This window comes from Brachypodium distachyon, chromosome 2, assembly GCF_000005505.3.
Source record: "Brachypodium distachyon strain Bd21 chromosome 2, Brachypodium_distachyon_v3.0, whole genome shotgun sequence".
NCBI lineage: Eukaryota > Viridiplantae > Streptophyta > Magnoliopsida > Poales > Poaceae > Brachypodium > Brachypodium distachyon.
The window spans coordinates 33,912,577-33,931,528 of NC_016132.3; the positions used below are offsets into that span (position 1 = coordinate 33,912,577).

The following is an 18,952-nucleotide window of genomic DNA, read 5'->3' on the forward strand; positions in this document are numbered from 1 at the left end:
AAAGGCTGAGTCCATTACGAATGAGCATGTAATATACTTGTAATAATTTTGCCGAGTAGTTGTCTGTTGTCTTTAAGTATCGCTTTAAGTTGGGTTGAATTGTAATATTTTTTCAACTAATTATAATTTATTGTGTCCGTGGATTTTATTTGATGCAATGTACATGGATCATATATTGGACGCACAGATTTATACAGATAGGCCATGGCATCTATTTGAGTGTCCTATAAAAAAATACTAAAAATTGAAAGAGAAAAATAAATTAAAAGACATATTTTAAATTGTGCGTGCACGTGCACACTCACTGGTACAACAAACAACAGCATGGCCATGGTCGCAGCTTGGCTGAAGGTAAGCACACAAGAGCAGTGGACGCATGAACAAATTACAAAGCATGCAGTGTATCTTCAGCAGGCTAATTGTCTGTTAGTACTACAGATAATACTGCATGTTACAATAAACACATGTGGGTTCACGACAGGATCAGGCATGGGCGGTCGCTGGCTTCACAAATCACAAGTATGACTGGTCAGGTGGTGTTGTTCACGATGTAATCGCTGACCCTGCGGTACAGAGAAGCAAATGACTGGTCAGTTTGTGGAACGGCTTGGTCGCAATCTTTTGAGCTTTGCCAAGGCCCCTCTGCTCCCAAAAAGTCTCGCGGGGAATTGGGCATGTCCTGATGTCCACTGTTCCAGCGTCAGGCTTGACCCCGTATTTCTCTGCAATTATAGGTTCAAAGAGAATTACGAGAGGACAATTTATGCTGTGAGATTCAACAACTCGGAGCAACGACAACGGTGATCAGTAGGGGTAGTCCGGAAGCATGCACCGACGACTCGTTTAATCTGGTTTATTTTTCCAAGAAAAAGAGCGGCTAAATGCTTCCATTCCCGCTGTTGTTCTCGATGTTTCAACACGCGAATGAATGATGAACAGGAAAATGGACCAGCGGTGCCGTCCACTATCTACAATAAGATCGCATTCGCACCCCCTTGAATGCACCGACTAGTCTTGTCGAAAGCTCGTCGTCCCTCGCAAGAACGTCGTGGCCGTACATTCTACTTACCCACGTGCTCCGTTCCATTCCATGGCTTCTCTCTCCACACCTCACCCCGATTAACTCCCGACATATATGCAGCACACAGCCACATGCTCGCTCGCAGCCTCTTGCATTTGCGCGCCTATGTCTGGCTGTAGCACGGACGGTGCGGCCATGGCGGCCCCGCTCCACTTCGTGCTGGTGCCGCTCCTGGCGCAGGGCCACGTGATCCCCATGATGGACATGGCGCGCCTCATCGCCGCCGCCGGCCGCGGCGGCGCGCGCGTCACCGTCGTCCTGACCCGCGTCCACGTCGCGCGCAGCAGGGCCGTCCTGGAGCACGCCGCGCGCGCGGGGCTGGCCGTGGACTTCGCGGAGCTCGAGTTCCCCGGCGCGTCCCTCGGCCTGCCGGACGGCTGCGAGAGCCACGACATGATCAGGGACTACTCCCACTTCAGGCTCTTCTGCGACGCCATGGCCCTGCTCGCGGCCCCGCTGGAATCCTACCTCCGCGCGCTGCCGCGGCTCCCGGACTGCGTCGTGGCCGACTCCTGCAGCCCGTACCCGACGGGCGTCGCCAGGCGGCTCGGACTCCCGCGGCTACTCTTCCACGGGCCCTCGGCCTCCTTCGTCCTCGCGGCCCACAACCTCGCGGCCAAGGACGGCTCGTCTTCCATGGAGGGGGACGACGAGTTCGAGCCGTTCGAGGTGCCGGGATTCCCGGTGCGCGCCGTGGTGAACAGGGCGACCTCGCAGGGCTTCTTGCAGTCTCCAGGGCTGGAGAAGCACAGGCAGGACATACTCGACGCCGAGGCCACGGCCGACGGCGTCGTGCTCAACACGTGCTTGGCTTTCGAGGCCGCGTTCGTCGAGCGGTACGCGGAGAAGCTCGGCAAGAAGGTCTGGGCGATCGGCCCGCTCTGCCTCCTCGACACCGATGCCCAAACCACCGCCGTGAGAGGCAACCCGGCAGCCGTGGACGCCAGCGTTGTGGTTTCATGGCTGGACGCGAGGCGGCCGCAGTCCGTGCTCTACGTGAGCTTCGGGAGCGTCGTCCATTTATTCCCGCCGCAGGTCGCCGAGCTCGCGGCCGGGTTAGAGGCGTCGAACAGGCCGTTCATCTGGGTGGCCAAGGAGGCCGACGGCATCGACGCCGGCTTCGAGGCGCGGGTGGAAGGCCGGGGCACCGTGATCCGCGGCTGGGCGCCGCAGATGGCCATCCTGGCGCACCCTTCCGTCGGCGGCTTCCTGACGCACTGCGGCTGGAACTCGGCGCTGGAGTCGCTCTCGCACGGCGTGCCGCTCCTGACGTGGCCACAGCTCGCCGACCAGTTCATGACCGAGATGCTGGTCGTGGACGTGCTCCGCGCCGGCGTCCGTGCCGGCGTCAAGGTGCCGCTGACGCACGTCGTGATGAACCCCGAGATGGCGAAATCGGCGCTGGTCGGGAGGGAGGACGTGGAGAGGGCGGTGGCCGCGCTGATGGGCGACGACGAGGGGGCGGCGTTGCGGGCGAGGGCGAAGGAGCTCGCCGCGGAGGCGAGGGCCGCGATGGCGTCCGGCGGGTCGTCGGACCGCGATTTGGCGGACATGGCTCGCCATGTCGCGGAGCTCGTGAAGAGGAAGGACGGGGAGGTTGTTCGTGCATGTTCTTGAGCTTGGGAGCTGGAACAAGACAGATGGACGATGATCCAAAGGGCAATTCAGAACGCATTTTCGTGGCATTATAATTCGTAGGGGTGCTTCATATTTCTCCCACGACACTGATTGTACTGAGACGGAGACCCGAGGAAGATCGTACAGGGCTCGAACAAAGAACACACATATGACTTATAACGCACATGCCCTGTTTTGCCCCTAGCTCGAGCGAATATTTGTGTGTCCAAATATTGCTAATTCGTTGCGTTTGTTTCCTTCAAAAAATAAATAAATAAAAATAAATCATAGTGTTTAAATATCTCGAGAACCGATTTTTTTTCATCATCTGCCTATTCATATGAGCTATATTTCAGTTGTGTGATTTCTAAGCAAAAGGCTTAAATATAAGTCGACACATCCGTTGTGGATATCACACTCCTCTCTCTCCCACAATATTGCCGTTAGATTAAGATTCGATGGTCAAACTCGTCGACTGATCTTTAACGGAAAAAGGACGACTTTTTTTTGACAAAAAAAGGACTTCTTCTTAGCAAACTCATATTCATATTGTCGGGTACAAATCCGTCTAGCAACAAGTCTGCCACTCCATAACGCCTTTGATAAGAGATTGCCATCCATGCAGGATTGGCGGTAAGTGAATGATCGGCGGTAAGTGAATGTAAAAACTTGGCTACAGGTTGAACGACGACGAAGGCCGATCCTGCGAGTTTAAATCAATAATTCAATTTGCAAACTGTTTTCACTCTTTGGTTCCTCTCAATGAGATTTTCAAATATAGATCTCATATAATTAAGTTTTGACAAAATGTTTTGTCCATTTTTGTCTTGCATTGATTGCTACTAGTGAGCTTGCACGTGCAACGCACGTCTCCACAATACGTGTTGTTGAATTTAATTTCTATTCGTTATTACTGTTTTCTCGTTGAACCATTAAAATTAAAATTGTTGTGGATCTGTAGCAATGTAAAACTTCGCGTGCAACCAATAAAATCTGCGAGCACATAAATATATTATAATTAGGTATAGAAATATTAAAGCTCGGCATAAATTGGAAGCAATACTTAAAATACAAGTATTCAATGTAACGCCACATCGTCACTCCTGGCAGCTCTCTAAGCTTCTAGATTGGCCCCACATACCAACACATGTCTTTCTAGCGCACTTTGTGTTCACTCATGCGCTCATGGGAGAAACTTTTCGATTAGTCACCCATTCTCAAATTGCCCTTGGCCAAGCACACCCTGGGAGAAACTTTCCGATCAGTCACCTATCCTCAAATTGCTCTTAGCCAAGCATGCTTATCTTTGAGGTTCCTTTCGGATGGTCTCCCGAAAAAGAAGGTATACCTTGTTGATATGAGATATTATTTACAACTTCGTTGAATTTGTACTTCAAAATATGTACCAAAAATCGTTGTCTGAGCTTGAAACCGTCCTACAACTGCGTCATAAAAAAATTATGTGCAAAGTTGGTACAAATGAGCATGTGAAAATACTCGCTGTCGGTATTGGATAATGTAGCGTTTCACCGTAGCAATTAGCTACTATGTAGCCATCATTAGAAAAGCCCTGTTCATCATGTCATGCTAGAAGTGGTGCCTACATAGATAAAGAGATTTTAGAATTCTGCGGTAAAAAAATAGCGAGTAAAATTGGGAACTGAAATTGATCATGAATGTTTCAGGCTGTAGCAATTAGCTGACCGGTATGCTTCATGATCGCACGTACGAAGTATGTAACATCCTAAAATTTTAAACTTTTACATATGCATTGCATCCATAAGCATCATGCCAAAATTGCATGTTTGAATTCAAATTTGAATCTCAAAAGGCTTTAAAAGATTTTATTTCAAATTAAACCCTAGGGTTTTTCACCCATTTGAGCTTTGGATCTTCAAACCATTAAGGTTTATTTATAAAAGGGGTTTATTGCATAACTAAGCTATCCCATAATTTTTGGATGATTTTTGGAGTTGAAAAACTATTTTATTTAAATAGTTATATAGCCCTAAAGGCATTTATAGGGCAAATGTATTTCTATATATTTTATTTTGAGGGGAAACTACTCCCAAAAGTTGTATCATGATAGAACATGATTTTACAAAAAATTTGGATTTTATTTGGGTCAATTTGGAGTTCAAAATCAAAAGTTATCAAAGAAATGAGAAAAAGGGAAAAAAAAAGAGCACCGGGCCGGTCCGACCGCTTGGGCCGAACCGGCCCAGAACCGACCGCGCCCGACGGCACGCGAGCCAGCCAAACCAGCCCGGTCCGCCCCGCGCGCGTGCCCGCTGCCACTGACAGGTGGGGCCCACCTGTCAGGGCCTTCTTCCTCGTTAGGAAAGCCGCCCGCGTCACGGCGCCTTGTCCGCGCCGGATTCGCCGCGCGCCATCGCCGCCCCCGCCGATTTAGGCCTTCCCGAAGCGAGAAGCCTGCGCCCCTATAAAGCCCAGGCCACCCCGCCTCTTTCCCCTCTGTTTGCCCACGCCATCACGCGCCCACGCCGACGAATTTGCTCGCCGGAAAAGCTTCGTGCCGCCGCCGTCCTCGCGTCGCGCCGACCCCGCCGGTGAGCTATTCCTCCCGCATCTTCAAATTTCTGGAGCCCCTCGTCCATGCGCATCTTTTGACACGCGTAGCTTTGTTTATGGTGCCCCCTAGCCACCGGAACCGCGCCGCCCGAAACTCGCCGGAGCCGCGCCCACGCCGCCGGGAGTTCCCGCCATCCTAGGCGTCGCCCTCGACCTCATTTCGTCGCGCGGACCGCGTCACGGTCTTCACCACCCCGCGCCGCCCTCGCCCGTCGCTTCCTCAAGCTCCGGTGACCCCCGGAACGCCCCACCGCCGCCCGCCCGCACCGTGCCGCCGCCGGAAGCCTCGCCGGAACCCTAGTTCCCGAAGGTGAGATCTCGACCGTCCATCCATCTCCAACGGCTGAGATTAGATCTATTTTTATTTCACTTAAACGAACCGGTACCGATGAATGAGAACGCGCCACGTGTCACTGCTTAACTAAATTAAAAATCTAATTTTTAATCCCCTGGAATAATTAAATGGCACTTTTCCAGAAAAGCCCCTGTAACTTCAAATGATCATATCTTTTAATCTGTTTGGCCAAATTTGATGATCCACACCTTTCTGGAATTCTTAGGAAATGTAGAATCTTTTGGCACTGTCCAATTTCAAATTTGAATATTTGAATCATATTCAAATTACAGAATAGGGTTTAATGCCATTTAAATCATAACTAATTATTTAGAAGTCCTTTTTAATTGAAACCAGTGCCCAAAAATTTGTTTTATTGTCCTCTGACCAACGGGACAGAGAAATAAATATTTTGAATTAATTTATTTGGCTGATGCCAATAAAACCTTATTTTAGGATTTAAACCCTAGCCTTTGCTATTTGTTTAAAACCCTAATTACATGTGCTTAATTATTAATGCCTTGGACCAGTAGATCACCCGAATAAAATCAACCCACTCATGTCACGTGTTTTGCATTACATCATGGCATACATATATTCTTTTGTTTGTATGGTGTGTTTATGTATGCAATGTTTGTATTGTTTAGTTTTCTCGGAGAGCGAACTGTGTGATTGTGAAGAGTGCTTGAATATCAACTGCTATCAAGGCAAGTTCACTTTGACCATTATCCTAGTATTTTATTATGCACTAGTTTTTATTAGTTGCATTGTTAGGATTACTATTGTATCTATGCTATGCTATGATTCTCCTAATAGTATAGGATACCTTTGCCATGACCTCACCACCAATTGCCATCGTAGTAGTAAAATTCTATGCTATGATAATATACGAGGGTGGTATTATTACAATGTGATACTATTGAATTACAATATGGTTTTCCTAGTGTATGGCAAAACAAATAATTCAATGAACCGTCCTGAGTGGGCTGCTTTGAGGAAGTGGAGATGTATGCGACGTTAGGTCCATTTCTATGAGTCGTCTCGCCATTTCTATGGGAGCGCCTGCGTTGCAACTGAGAAATGCCACCCGGGGTAACCAGAGACTGGACTAGTTTCCTGTTTAGTAGCTTCCAGTACAACCAGATGGTATTATGGGCTAGGTGACATCGGTATGTAGCAGTGTAGGTGGGGGCGCGTCCCTCAGGTGGTCTGGGGGATTATGTTCTGAAAATTCCTGTAGTCGATGCCGTTGCTACTCTACCCTGAGGACAGTAAGGGATTAACACGTCGATTTCTTGTGGGGAATGTGTACAACCTCTCGAGAGTGTCAAACTAAGTAATTAGCCGTGTCCCCGGTTACGGACAATTATGAGCAACTAGATATTGGGGCTGTAAGGAAGGTCTCACTCATTCCAATTTCTTAATAAAATGAATGGTTTGAACTGGGTAGGAGCATTGATGTTTCTACTCAATGTGCCTAAGTTAATAGGAGCATGGGTGTTTCTACCCCGTGTCCAATAAAAATTAAAACTATTTTTCTAAAAATGATAGAATTGAACTATGATGTTTTTATGCAAACAGCCAAACTCCACATAGCCAAATTATGCATGTACTTAGTAGGTCCTTTATAACTCTGGTGAACTTGCCAATACATTCAAATGTATTGACCACGTAGTGGCTGCAATTAACAATGCAGGTGGATCTGATGATGAGTGAGGTTCGTCGTTATGTTGTGGGTCATGTGCTTACATCCAACATGCTCTCACCTTGGAGTAGTTGAGGCCCTTATGTTCTACCCTTTTCCGCTGCAGTATTTTTGAAACATTGTTTTATGATGATGAAACAGTATTTGTTTTATGCTGGCCCAAGAGGTCATGCGAGGTTGTAAGTACTATTTAAATTCTGGATGATGCGATGTAATAAAGTACTTTTGACCTTTGTTCCTGTATATTTCATCATGAAACTGTGTGTGCTAGTGAGTCGATCCAGGGACTAGCACAGTAAGCATAGAGATCGAACCCTAGTAAGGGGACGGTCGCTTCAAAGTATCAAGAGGGAAGTGAGTGCCTTATGCAAAACTGAATAGTAACTTCAGATGCAAAAAAGCGGCTTCAGAAAAAGACACTTTGAAGCTATCCTATTTCAGTGAAAGCTTATATGTGGAAAAAAAGTAAGGGCTGCAGGTGAGGTGTTTTTAATGCAAAAGGTGGACATCCATTTTGCAGCACCCTAGATTGTGCAGAATGTGGCATTGTCCACACAACGTAGCAAGTAAATTCCTTTGATCCGATACCAGATGGAGTTGCATTTGTGAGAAAATATGAAAACTAATAATTGGTCAAAGGTAACAATCTAACTATAAATAGCTAATCAAGGTGATACTACACTACATAATAAAAACCAGATTGTAAACTAAGCACTTGTATTTACCTTGTTCTCCTGTGCACCAAAGTTTGTCAAGCATTACTCTATGACATGATTCACATTAAGGTCATTGACAAGATGCAAGCATCATAGAAAACTTGTTCTACTGCCGGTATACTTGTCCAAACTAAATCACAATATTCTCAAATCAATATATTGGTTACAAGTCCAGTTACTTCTACTGTCAGGAACATAATGCACTTAATTGATCAGTTTTGAAGAGAAGATCATTACCCATGGGTTTTTAGGGAGATTTTCACCAGCTTCACAGGGTCCTCAGTCAGTACAACGATGATCCTCAGCCTCTGCTCCTCATCACAAACATCCAGCAGCTTCTGTACGAGATAGTTAGCAAAAGAGTTGGTCATAAGCTTCTGTACGAGATAGTTAGAGATTGTTGTGCTCCATACATGCAATCGATTTTATCTAAACTCTAAGGCAAGCTACATAGAAAAAATAATTAGAAGTCAATTGCAGGAGAGTAGTAGCTTTGGTGGTGTTCAAATTTGAAGTCACTAAAGGATCTATATGTTTGATTTGATCATCATACATGATATGACAATTGCTTAATACAGTTATTATGAAGATGAAACATACAACTAACTCCATTGATTTGTATGTTGCACCAGCTGCAGATTTCTTGCCAATAACCTGTAAAGAGATATCACCTAGGATGAGACATCCCCAGTTACAGTGAGTAAATACCGAGGAGAAGAGAAACGTTAGCATAACCAAGATTATTTTCTGGCTTGTAAAATCAGATCCATCACAAGTAAATAAGGTGTCATTTCTCCGTCTAATACAAACTTGATAGTTGGAGGTACCTGAAAAATAAGCTTTAAAGATGAAACACCATTTTCTTTTTCAAAGTCGAAATCTGAAGACACGCAGAAACTTAAAGAGAACTCTATCATTTTACCGTGTCTTGTCCCCGGATTCCAGTAAATAATATGGATCACTTTGCTGCCTTTTTCCAGCACTGGGAGAGGAATTCTGCATGGTCTGTTTTCTACCCTTGAGAGAGCATGGCACTGTGTCAGCTAGAGTTGCACAAGTGCAGAGATAAACTTGCCCACTGCACGCAAGTAGTCTAATTGCAACATGCAGAAATTGAGGGCACATGTCAATAATAAAAACAGACAAAGAGAGTTAAAATTAAAAGCCCCACAAAAAAAAGAGTTAAATTAAAAGCCCCATAAAAAAAAGAGTTAAATTAAAAGCCCCACAAAAAAGAGAGTTAAATTAACAACATCAATAAAGAATTGGCAACAATTTTTAACAAAGATAAATTTTTGGTGGTCATAATGCTTGCCTGTTTAACTCTCTGGGTCATGAGATTATCCACCACACAACGATATGCCTCGAGTAACAACATACAAGAGACAATAATTTGAAGCTGCATAAAAATTTGTGATTAGGAAGAAAAAGATTACCTCTTTTGTTATAGTGCCCTTGTGTTTCCAATGCAGCTAAGGGAGACAAAAATTTGAAGCTGCATAAAAATTTGTTGCCTGTTGGCAAAGCTAGATAAAAGTAGAGGGCAATTGGTGACCGCAAAGCTAGCAAACCCATAGGTAATAAAAGTAGAGGGTATTGGTGCCGGTACACCATTACAAAGCTAACAAACCTATTGCTATATGGTTAGGCCAACCAGCTAGGGATGACCGGCTCACTCGAACGCCGTCGGTTCTTTAGAAACAAGTCATTCTTCATACACTTTTCTCCCAAAAATCTACATGTTTCTTCACATAAACTTAGCATTGCTCCTGAAGCTCCAGAATCCCAAAATGTACCAATATGTACAAGTATTTTCACTGCTGCTGGTAAGATGGTGCCATCAGAAAATGAGAATCACCTATTTTTCACCTCAGATTTACATTTGTTCACTCTAAGTCTTAACTATGACAACCACTTGTTAACCATTGAAGGAAAGATTTCAAAACAATCATGGATTAGTAATAGTAAATCTTGAGTGGATATTGTTAAATTAAGGAAAAGCATTGTCCTTGTAACTTCTCTGGTACTCCAGAAATCAACCAAAAAAAAAACTCATTGCAACAACAAATCTACCTACTGCTTCCTGATTATATTTCGAAAACATATGTGTTCGTGTGTAGTATTCCTGTGCAGGCCTAGCTAAGCTTCAACCTAATTTGATTGGTCCCCTGCAATAGTAGACGCATCTTGAATAACTCAAACTCTATTATGCTGTTCTACACTAAAATTGAAAAATGAGCCAACAATGTATTGATTAAATTTGATCCACCTATACTGTTTTTTTTATAGAGACAGGTTGACCCAAAAAAGGTGATCACCTCTTCAATCAATAATAGAAGTGCATATGTTCAGCAAGCATCTTCGATAGTGATATGTTCAACACGTTTGGACTCACTAGGTATCAAAACGGACGGGGACGACAGAGAAGTGGGGCGGCAGCGGCGGGGCGAGAGGACTCGGCGTCGGGCCTGGACGAATCGGTGGCGGCGCCTGTAGGGGCAGAGGCGCGGCCGCGGGGGTCAGAGGCGGATGGGCCAATTGAACCACGAAATTGATGGTTGACGGGGTCGGAAATTGGTAACCTCGAAGGGGGCCGGAATTGCTAACATCGATGGGGAGGGGGGGAGATCACAGGGAGGGCGAGATGTCGGGGTCCCAGTCGCGACGGTGGACAGCGGGGGCTCGCGAGGGAGGACGGCGGACGGAGGACGACGGGGTAGCGGCATGGAGATGGCTCGGGCTCGCACGGGCGCGACGGCGGACGGCGCGGGGGTGGCGAGCGCGCGCGGGCGAGGCGGGCTGAGGATGGCCGGAGAAGGTTCGCGGGCGAGGCTGGCTGAGGCGTGGCAGAGGAGGGCTGCGGAGGGGAGGAGGCGGCTGCGGCCTCAGTGGAAGGGAAGGAGGACGGGGGTGGGCGTGCGAGTCGGGGCTGGGAATAGAAAGGGAAAAACGGTTTGGGAGGCTGAAAAATTCTCCTGCGGGTGGAATTTTAGCCTCAATAGGTAATCACTAAGCGCACACAGTTAGCAAGTAATTTGTGTTTAGTGAGTCTGACTGTGGGGCTATTGGTAATCTGTGCTCGTTTAGTGGGGTGGACGTTGGAAAGATCATGTTCGTGCCTTTATAAGTATAAGTAGAGATAATAATCCCATCTCGTGACTTATAATGTTCTGCCTAAGTCGGGACAACTACACGTCATAACAGAGCAAAGATACATGACATGCCACTAAGTGGCGTAAGACATAAAAAATACGGGATGCATAAGACACTGAACAACAATGGACAGAAAACGAGACAAATAGATAAGTCATGGCTATTGTGAGATGTTTAGACAAAGGTGAAACTAGGCAAGACACAAAATGACGTCAGGTTTTTAGTGAAACATATCAACATAAGATCTAATTTCAAAACTCTCGTCGCAAGGAAGTCAGCAATAAAATCGGACCGTATTTTGAATACGTTATCGCACTTTGTATTTTTGATCTAGCAAGAAAACGAGGAAGCCGAAACCGACCTCATGGGGGGCTCCGGCATGTTCGAGTATGGCACGTTTAGCACTAGAATACCTAGGCCTGGCTAACGAGCATGCTCGACTTTTTAAGAGCTCGGCTTGTTATGCTCGTTAACCTTAACGAACATCAAAGCCTGTTCGGCTCGGTTCGTTTACTGCTCGCGAGCTCTCGTCGGGCGCTCGTTAAGCTCGTTAGTGGTAAAAAAAATGGGCAGCATGTATGCACAAAAAATGACAAGCAAAGCATGTGTACATCATTATATAATAAGTTCATAACAAATAACACTAATAACCATTACAGGCTACAACACAAATACTCATAAGACTAGCAGCCATTACAGCTTCCGTGTCCTCGTACAGTACAATACAGAAATACTAATAAGACTGCTATTAGTTTGATGAGAGTACGAGACGAGGAGGAGACTGGAGACCTGACTGACCTAACAAGTCTTGGGCTTGAGCCGCATTCAGGCAGTTGGGCTGTTTGGGAGGGTGTGCTGGGGCTAACAAGTCGTGGGTTACTGTGTTTGGTTCGACCGCCAGACGCTAGATAACGAGCTAATGAGCATGCTCGCGAGTCTCGCTAGCTCAGCTCGTTAAGCTCTTAAGTGTTAACGAGTTTCAGGAGGTGCTCTAATCGGTTTTTTAGTCTAACGAGCCGAGTACCAAACGAGTCAAACTACTCTCCGAGTACCGAGTAAAATGTCCAGGCCTAAGAATACCCCGTGAGGGGGCTGCATTCTCCCCCAGTGTGACTCTTGTCAAGTGCATGACATTTGTCACGTGAAGAGTGCGGATGCTCATCCGAGTGACCTTTGTTGCATGTATGAGAATGCACACGCTCCAGATTAATGATTATACACAAAAACAGAAAGAAAAATATTAGACAAATGGAAAAAAAAGAGAAAATGGTTTTTTTAGCAAAAAAGAGAAAATATTTGAAAATACTGGATTATACTCCACGCAAAAATGTCAAACTCCGCCGAGATCCTTCTTCAGCACTGGGCTGAATATCCGGTTTGATGGAGATCCAGCCCAACTCTCCAAAACCCCAAAGAAACCCCGCCTCGCACTGTCGCACATGCCCAACAGGGTTACCAAGGAAGACGCTTCCCCGCCGCCGCCGTTCTAGCCCACCCTCTGCATCTCAAATCAGCTGTCGTGCCTGCGCCGCCACCTCCACCGCCACGGCGCCCGCCGGTGAACCCCTTCGTTGGCGACCATCGCGCGCGCCGCCGCCCTTCCCACCGCTCGGCTCCTCCTGCGCGGGCGCATGGCCTCGTCCGTCTCCACCGCGGCCCTCCTCGTCCTCCCCTTCCCCACCGGCTGCTCTTCCGACGACTCTGACGATGCCAAGCCCCTCCCTCCTCCACACGCATCGGAGGCAACCTCCCCTACTCCCCAGCATCAGCTGCAGCGGCGGCGGCAGCTGGAGCGCGAATGCAACGTGGCCATGAAAGCTTTGGCGCGTGCGGGCGACATCGACCAGGTGCTCGCCCTCTTCGCCGAGATCAGGACCTCTGGGCAAGGACAGGGCTGTACTACGCCGCCCAACGTGCTCTGCTACAATACGCTCGTCAACTCCCTTGCGGAAGCAGGCCGCGTGGCGGAAGCCCACGACGCGTTCGACGAAATGCTTGCGGCGGGGGTGGCACCCAACGTGTCGTCTCTCAACATCCTTGTCAAGCTGCACTCATGGCGATCCTCGCGGTTTGACCTCGCGTACAAGGAGATCCTCCGGATGCGAGAGCTCGGGGTGGAAGCCGACGTTGGCACATATTCCACGCTTGTCACAGGGCTGTGCCGAGTGGGGAGGACTGGCGAGGCATGGGGTGTCCTCGAGTGGATGCTGGAAGAAGGTTGTTACCCAATGGTGCAAACTTACACGCCCATCGTTCAGGGATATTGCCATGAAGGCCGTGTCGAGGAGGCCATGGAGGTGATGGCCACAATGGAACGTGCTGGTTGTCCTCCCAATGTGGTCACCTACAATGTTCTGATCAGGGCTTTGTGTGATGCCGCCAGATTTGATGAAGTCAAGCAGGTTTTAGCGGAGAGTAGATCCAAGGATTGGACGCCCAGTACGGTCACCTACAATACATTTATGAATGGTCTCTGCAAGAAAGGTATGGCTAAGGAAGCACTTGAGCAGTTGAATGTTATGCTTGGTGAAGGGTTGGATCCCTCAGATTTTACTTTGAGCATTCTTCTGAATTGCCTTTGCCATGACTCGAGGGTTTCAGATGCCATAGACTTGTTAGAGAGGAGCACCTCATTGAAATGGTATGCTGGTGTTGTTGGATACAACACTGTCATGAGCAGGTTATGTGGAATGGGAAATTGGATGGGTGTTTTGAAGCTTTTAACAGATATGGTCAAGAAAGGTATCACACCTAACACGAGGACATTCAACGTTTTTATTCGTAGTCTGTGCTTTGGTGGAAAGTTATCTATAGCCAAGAGCCTGCTGCATAGTCAAGGGTTTGTTGCAAACATTGTGACATACAATACACTCATTTATTGGTTTTACTACTATAAAAAGCTTAGTGAGGTGCAGCACCTAATATCGGACATGGCAGTAGAGAAGATTGCTCCAGACGAAGTCACCTATACTGTAATCATTGATGGATTATGCAGAGATGAAAAATTTGATATGGCAACTAGTTGCTTCCTGGAATCGCTTGAGCGCGGATTGTCAAGGGATCTTCTTGCTGTTCTTATAAATAGACTTGCTCACAGTGGCAAAATCTGGGAGATTTTTCGCGTATTCCAGGGGATGGAAAGAGAAGGTTTTCTCCCTGATAATTGTATATTTGACCGTACAATTAGATCATTCTGTAGGGCTGGTTTTTGTCACGACAGAGATATTTTTAAGCTTAACCTTATTCTGGATACAATGTTGGGAAAGAACTGAACTGAACCCCTCGTTGATCCAGGAAAGCGATCGATGATGAAGGTAACTTACTTTCGTTTTTCATTTTTCCAGAGATTTGAATTTAGATGGATTAGCATTGTCCTCACTGCTGAGTTCCAGATGAATAACAATAGTATATTCTAGGTTGAACTTGCAATTTTGTTCTAGTAACTTGGAATAGCATTGAAAATTATGGAATCTAAATCTGTGTGCCATGCCAAATTTTTGTGCTCTGTAGTTGTTAAACAATCATCGCTAGATTTTGCACTAACCATATTCTTATTTGCATGTCGTCACTTCCCAAATCCCAACAATGTTACATGTACCATAACAATCAGATATGTGCTTATTGGTTAAGAAAATTTGTTGCTCCTGACTTTTTTTATGGAAAATGAAGCTTCTTACGCCTTATTTGCTTTCTAGCACATAATTTTCCAGTAATGAGTGACTTGGCATATTTGTTTATCTGTCTGATTGTGAAGAAACAACTTTAGTGAATTTCAGTGATTATTCCATGTTTTGATTGTATAGTTAATCATAGTTTCCTGTAGGGACCTAGAATCACTACTTTATGAAGTCCAAAACTTAGTCTGATTGTCTGATAAATGTTGATGCCATTTTTTAAATATATATTTTGGCAACTGAATTATCGTCTTATGTTTCGTATGCTCCTACTATTATGAATTTTTTTTCCTCTGGCACAATATGTAATTCAATTTGGTCTTTTTATCCAAGATTGCATAACATACTGAAATAGTAAAACAAAATGCGTTTGTTACCACTAAAGCACTTAAACTTGGAACGCTCAATTTTCTGGCCTGATTGCTGAAAAACAAGAGGGCTTTGTTGCTTGCATGCAATTGTTATGGAATATCTATCTTTAAGAAGTATCATCTTTGTTTTGTTCAACAGTACTGTGGCTACCTTCTTGTACCCTGCTTTTAATTGAGTTAAACGTCTCATAATTAAGGAATATATTTCCTCTTTTAAATTTTAATTATTGTTTTCCTGCCAACAGCCACGAATATTGTCATGAATGAGAAGAAGTGTCAACATGGCTAAAGATACTGGCATCCGTGGTGTTTGACTTTTGTAGCATTCCTTACACGTTACATAGATGGCCACATGCATGTGTATGTTAACAACTTAACATATTCCTCTTCCGCCCTGCACTCGACAGGTGGAATCCAATTGGTGAGTTCTGGGAAGATTGCTTGACTTAGTTGACAACATAGAGAGATTTGGTTGTTCCTACTGAAGTGAAAATGGTTATAACGGTGCAAAAATTGTGATTTTTACATGTCTCGTGTTGTAAAGTAAACTAGTAAGAATCAGCAAGAATTTTTTTTAGGCTGAAGCATGTCATAATTTTCGGAGAAGTTGGTATCATTCTCTTTTAATTTTATATGTGTTCTATGAAGTTACATTATCTATGTTACAATATGTTGATTAATAGGACGCTAAATTTTCCCCTGCTGTCCGCATCTATGATACATTGAAGTGTTCTGACTTCTGAGTCAGTACCCTGGGTACTCGGCTTGAATCGTCGACTCTTATCCTTGATAGCACCAGTTGTTGGGGTTACTCTGCATGGAGATCTTTATAAAAGGCAAAGAAAGTAGACAGGTACAGTTTCTTTTCTTATTCTTGTCACATTTATATTGTGAGATGTTGCTCGAAGACGCTCAGTTAAATTGGATTTTCTTGTGTGTGTCAAAAGTCAGACTGCAGTCTTCTAAATAGCTGTAAATAATCAACAAGTTTTAGCATTTATATGTTAAATGACTTTGTAATCTGGTATTATGGTCTTCTCTAAACTGTCTTATTCAGTACTTAAAACTAAGCTCCTCAATGTTATTTTTTCTCTAGACATTATCACATGGAAACCACAGATTCAGTGGAGGCATGAAAACCCTACGATGGATCATTCGGTGCAACGGTGCAAAAATGTAAGAACCAGATCAAGACTCATTTAGCTCCAAAATCCATTTAGACATTTTGTAGGAAATGCCAGCCATGGTCCGGACATTTGGCTCCCGGCTGCCAGCCTGCCAGGGCTCCTTATATTTGTTTTAAGAAATAAATACAGAAGTCATATTTCCAAGTGTTGAAATAAAATTCTAAATAGTACAAGTTTCCTAATACCTGTAAATTTCTGTAAATAAATATGTTCATTTGTGTGCTACAAAAAAAGTGTGAATCTATAATACTAGTAGCAAATAGTGCATCCATCATATATCACGATTTGTCTTTTTTGTGTAGTCCACACATAAAAATATTTCTTCATGAGATTTTACGAGGGTGTAGTATGCTGAATGCATTTATAGGCAGGCATATATTAAAAAAAGAATTTTTTTTGGAACTCCAATTTTTTATTTCCGAAATTAAAAGAAATATAGGGAGAGCCATAGCACTTTGCCTGTGATCTGTACCTTTACACTAGGGACCTTGTCCATTATCATGCCTTTCTTGCTCCATCCTACTCCCTCCATTCATATAAGATCTTCTAACTTTGTTGTAAGTCAAATTTCTTAAAGTTTGTCCAAGTTTTATTATATCCATCATGATATATAATCTCATACTATACTTATTTGATATTGTAAATGTTAGTATATTTTCCTATAAACTTGGTCAAACTTGAATAGATTTGACTTAGGACAAACCTAGAGTATTTAGGAACAGAGGTAGTACTTTCTAATTCCCTCCCAATCTGCACATGGACTGTTAGACGTGCAGCTGGCTTCATCTGTAAGGAAGGCATCTAGTGTGACCTCAACCTTCCGGGCGTTCCAGCGCACATTTACTCACAAGCTTGGGCTTAGCATGATGATGGCACCTAACAAGCAACTAGGATGTAAGTGCCTCGAGTTTGAGTGCAAGGGGTGTGCTTTATTTTATTTTGGGATTTTTTCTCTTTTTTGTGTGAACACCTATATTTCCAAGTTTTTCTTCATTTGAGCTGTGAATTTCCTTCATTCTAATTCTAACCAACTTCACTATCTGGTTTCAGGTCTGATTCTTGACGCTTTAATGGTTTCTGCAGTTTGCTGGGAGGTAAAAGATGACAGCAAAGCAACCGAAGGGCATGTCCTCTCTAGATCATGTAAGTAGAGGAACACCGCGGTCTTCGACGTGTGCCCAGACATCTCAGATCACGTGGGAACTAGGAACCATCAAGGACAAGGCTAAATTATCATCTGAGGATGTGGTTGAATTAGGGGTGTTACTACCACCGGCATGATTCTCCTTTCGGAAGCGCGTGGTTTAAGCTTGTACATACTTCTAGGCGCAAGGGCAAGGCTTTCCGCCTTTTCCTTTTCTCTAAATAAAGGACATAGAGTACAGGGTGTTGTTTTGCTAGTTTGTTCGAGCTACCTATATCTAGTGATGCCATCTCTGTCACGTTTTGGTAGTTTCTATTACTATCGCTGTTACCCGTTAGTTTAATTGTAGCCAAACTGTTCCATTATGAGATTGCCAAGGCCAAGTTAATCCTGTAACAATATTGTTCGTTTCCTAACATGCGGTGCAAGGCAAATCGCTCTCGTAGGTGTGTGACATGTATGGATCTGTTTGGACAATTTATGTCAGGAAATGTATTATGCAGCGATGCTGTCAGTGTTCCGTGGTTTGCTCCAAGCTCCAACCGAGGGGTTATCCCAACCTCCATATGATGTTTACTGGTAGCTAACTTTTCAACTCACATTTCACATTTGGTTCTAACTTTCTAATCTCTGATCAGCGAGCGGGTACATTGCACGCGAAAATGTAAACTTCCCATAGGCTCTCGTATAGCAGCAGAGCCTGCCGAATCGTCCCATGTCGATGAGCCCACAGCTGGCTCTCGGCTCAATTTGGACGTGAAACGTGCGTCTAACTTGATCGGGTAGGCCGAATTGCATTGTGAAGGCAAAATCCGTAGTTTTAGCTCCCGCGTGCAGAGTTTGCCGAGCTGATGCATGGACGAACGTGCTGCTCAGAGTAGGGAAGACGACGTGGAACAGACCGGCGACAGCTGTCTGCTGCAAGGCGAGCGGGGCCCGGTCTGACACACGCGCTCTGTGCTTTGGGGCCCCACGCGTCATAACATCGGCTCGAAAGGACGGGCGTGAGATGCGCCTGTATTCAAAGTTTCAAACTCGTGAAACGCGTCCGTAAACCGGGGATTTCGCAGCATGTCCCCGGTGTTACTTTGGCAACTGATCGTATAACATTATTACTGTATTACTTTGTTCGATAATTATTTTCACGTATTTTTAACTTCTCGATTATTTGCACGTTCAATAATTCGGAATCCGGTTCTATGCGACCCGTACTTGTCTACACAAAATTCCACCTATTGTTTTACTGTCTCGAGTTTTGTCCCATGCGATTCAAGCTGTGTAACTATGCATCGGTCAATGCAGAGGTCAGAAGTGTTCTCTCATTTTTGGAAACATTTGAGATCCGAACATATACAGTCAGAGACGTGATCTAGACCGC

The 18,952-nt window shown here is 45.0% G+C and overlaps 2 protein-coding genes and 1 long non-coding RNA gene across 14 annotated transcripts; 2 read left to right on the top strand and 1 right to left on the bottom strand.

Annotated features, from left to right (window-relative positions):
• Positions 1-385: 385 nt before the first annotated feature.
• LOC100843263 lies at positions 386-10,987 on the bottom strand. Of its 6 annotated transcripts, XR_001406335.2 has the most exons (5): positions 8,968-10,985; positions 8,781-8,872; positions 8,646-8,699; positions 8,283-8,383; positions 3,745-4,298 (listed from the first exon to the last, which is right to left on the bottom strand). It is a non-coding gene; the product is annotated as an uncharacterized LOC100843263 (long non-coding RNA). The 6 variants fall into 6 exon arrangements; XR_002963383.1 differs by having other exon boundaries at positions 3,709-3,941; positions 4,047-4,298; positions 8,646-10,985; XR_002963384.1 differs by having other exon boundaries at positions 8,646-10,535; positions 10,628-10,984.
• On the top strand, positions 988-2,999 carry LOC100829181 (UDP-glycosyltransferase 73E1). The gene has a single exon (XM_003566436.4). It carries the CDS (start codon positions 1,136-1,138, stop codon positions 2,696-2,698), a length of 1,563 nt encoding a protein of 520 aa, XP_003566484.2. The 5' UTR covers positions 988-1,135; the 3' UTR covers positions 2,699-2,999.
• Positions 10,988-12,624: 1,637 nt separating the features above from the next.
• Positions 12,625-18,102, top strand: LOC100843562 (pentatricopeptide repeat-containing protein At5g64320, mitochondrial). 7 transcript variants are annotated; one of them, XM_024459298.1, is made up of 6 exons: positions 12,625-14,512; positions 15,489-15,664; positions 15,927-16,096; positions 16,340-16,419; positions 17,199-17,324; positions 17,481-18,102. In XM_024459298.1, the coding sequence occupies exon 1, from the start codon at positions 12,830-12,832 to the stop codon at positions 14,468-14,470; it is 1,641 nt and encodes a 546-aa protein (XP_024315066.1). In that variant the 5' UTR covers positions 12,625-12,829; the 3' UTR covers positions 14,471-14,512; positions 15,489-15,664; positions 15,927-16,096; positions 16,340-16,419; positions 17,199-17,324; positions 17,481-18,102. The 7 variants fall into 7 exon arrangements, with proteins under 7 accessions (XP_024315066.1, XP_024315067.1, XP_024315070.1 ...); XM_024459299.1 differs by having other exon boundaries at positions 15,972-16,096; XM_024459302.1 differs by lacking the exon at positions 15,927-16,096.
• The last annotated feature ends 850 nt before the right edge of the window (positions 18,103-18,952 follow it).

Bases quoted from the DNA above. Each gene is read 5' to 3' on its own strand.
- LOC100829181 (XM_003566436.4), top strand. From the start codon at position 1,136: ATGCAGCACACAGCCACATGCTCGCTCGCAGCCTCTTGCATTTGCGCG.
- LOC100843562 (XM_024459298.1), top strand. From the start codon at position 12,830: ATGGCCTCGTCCGTCTCCACCGCGGCCCTCCTCGTCCTCCCCTTCCCC.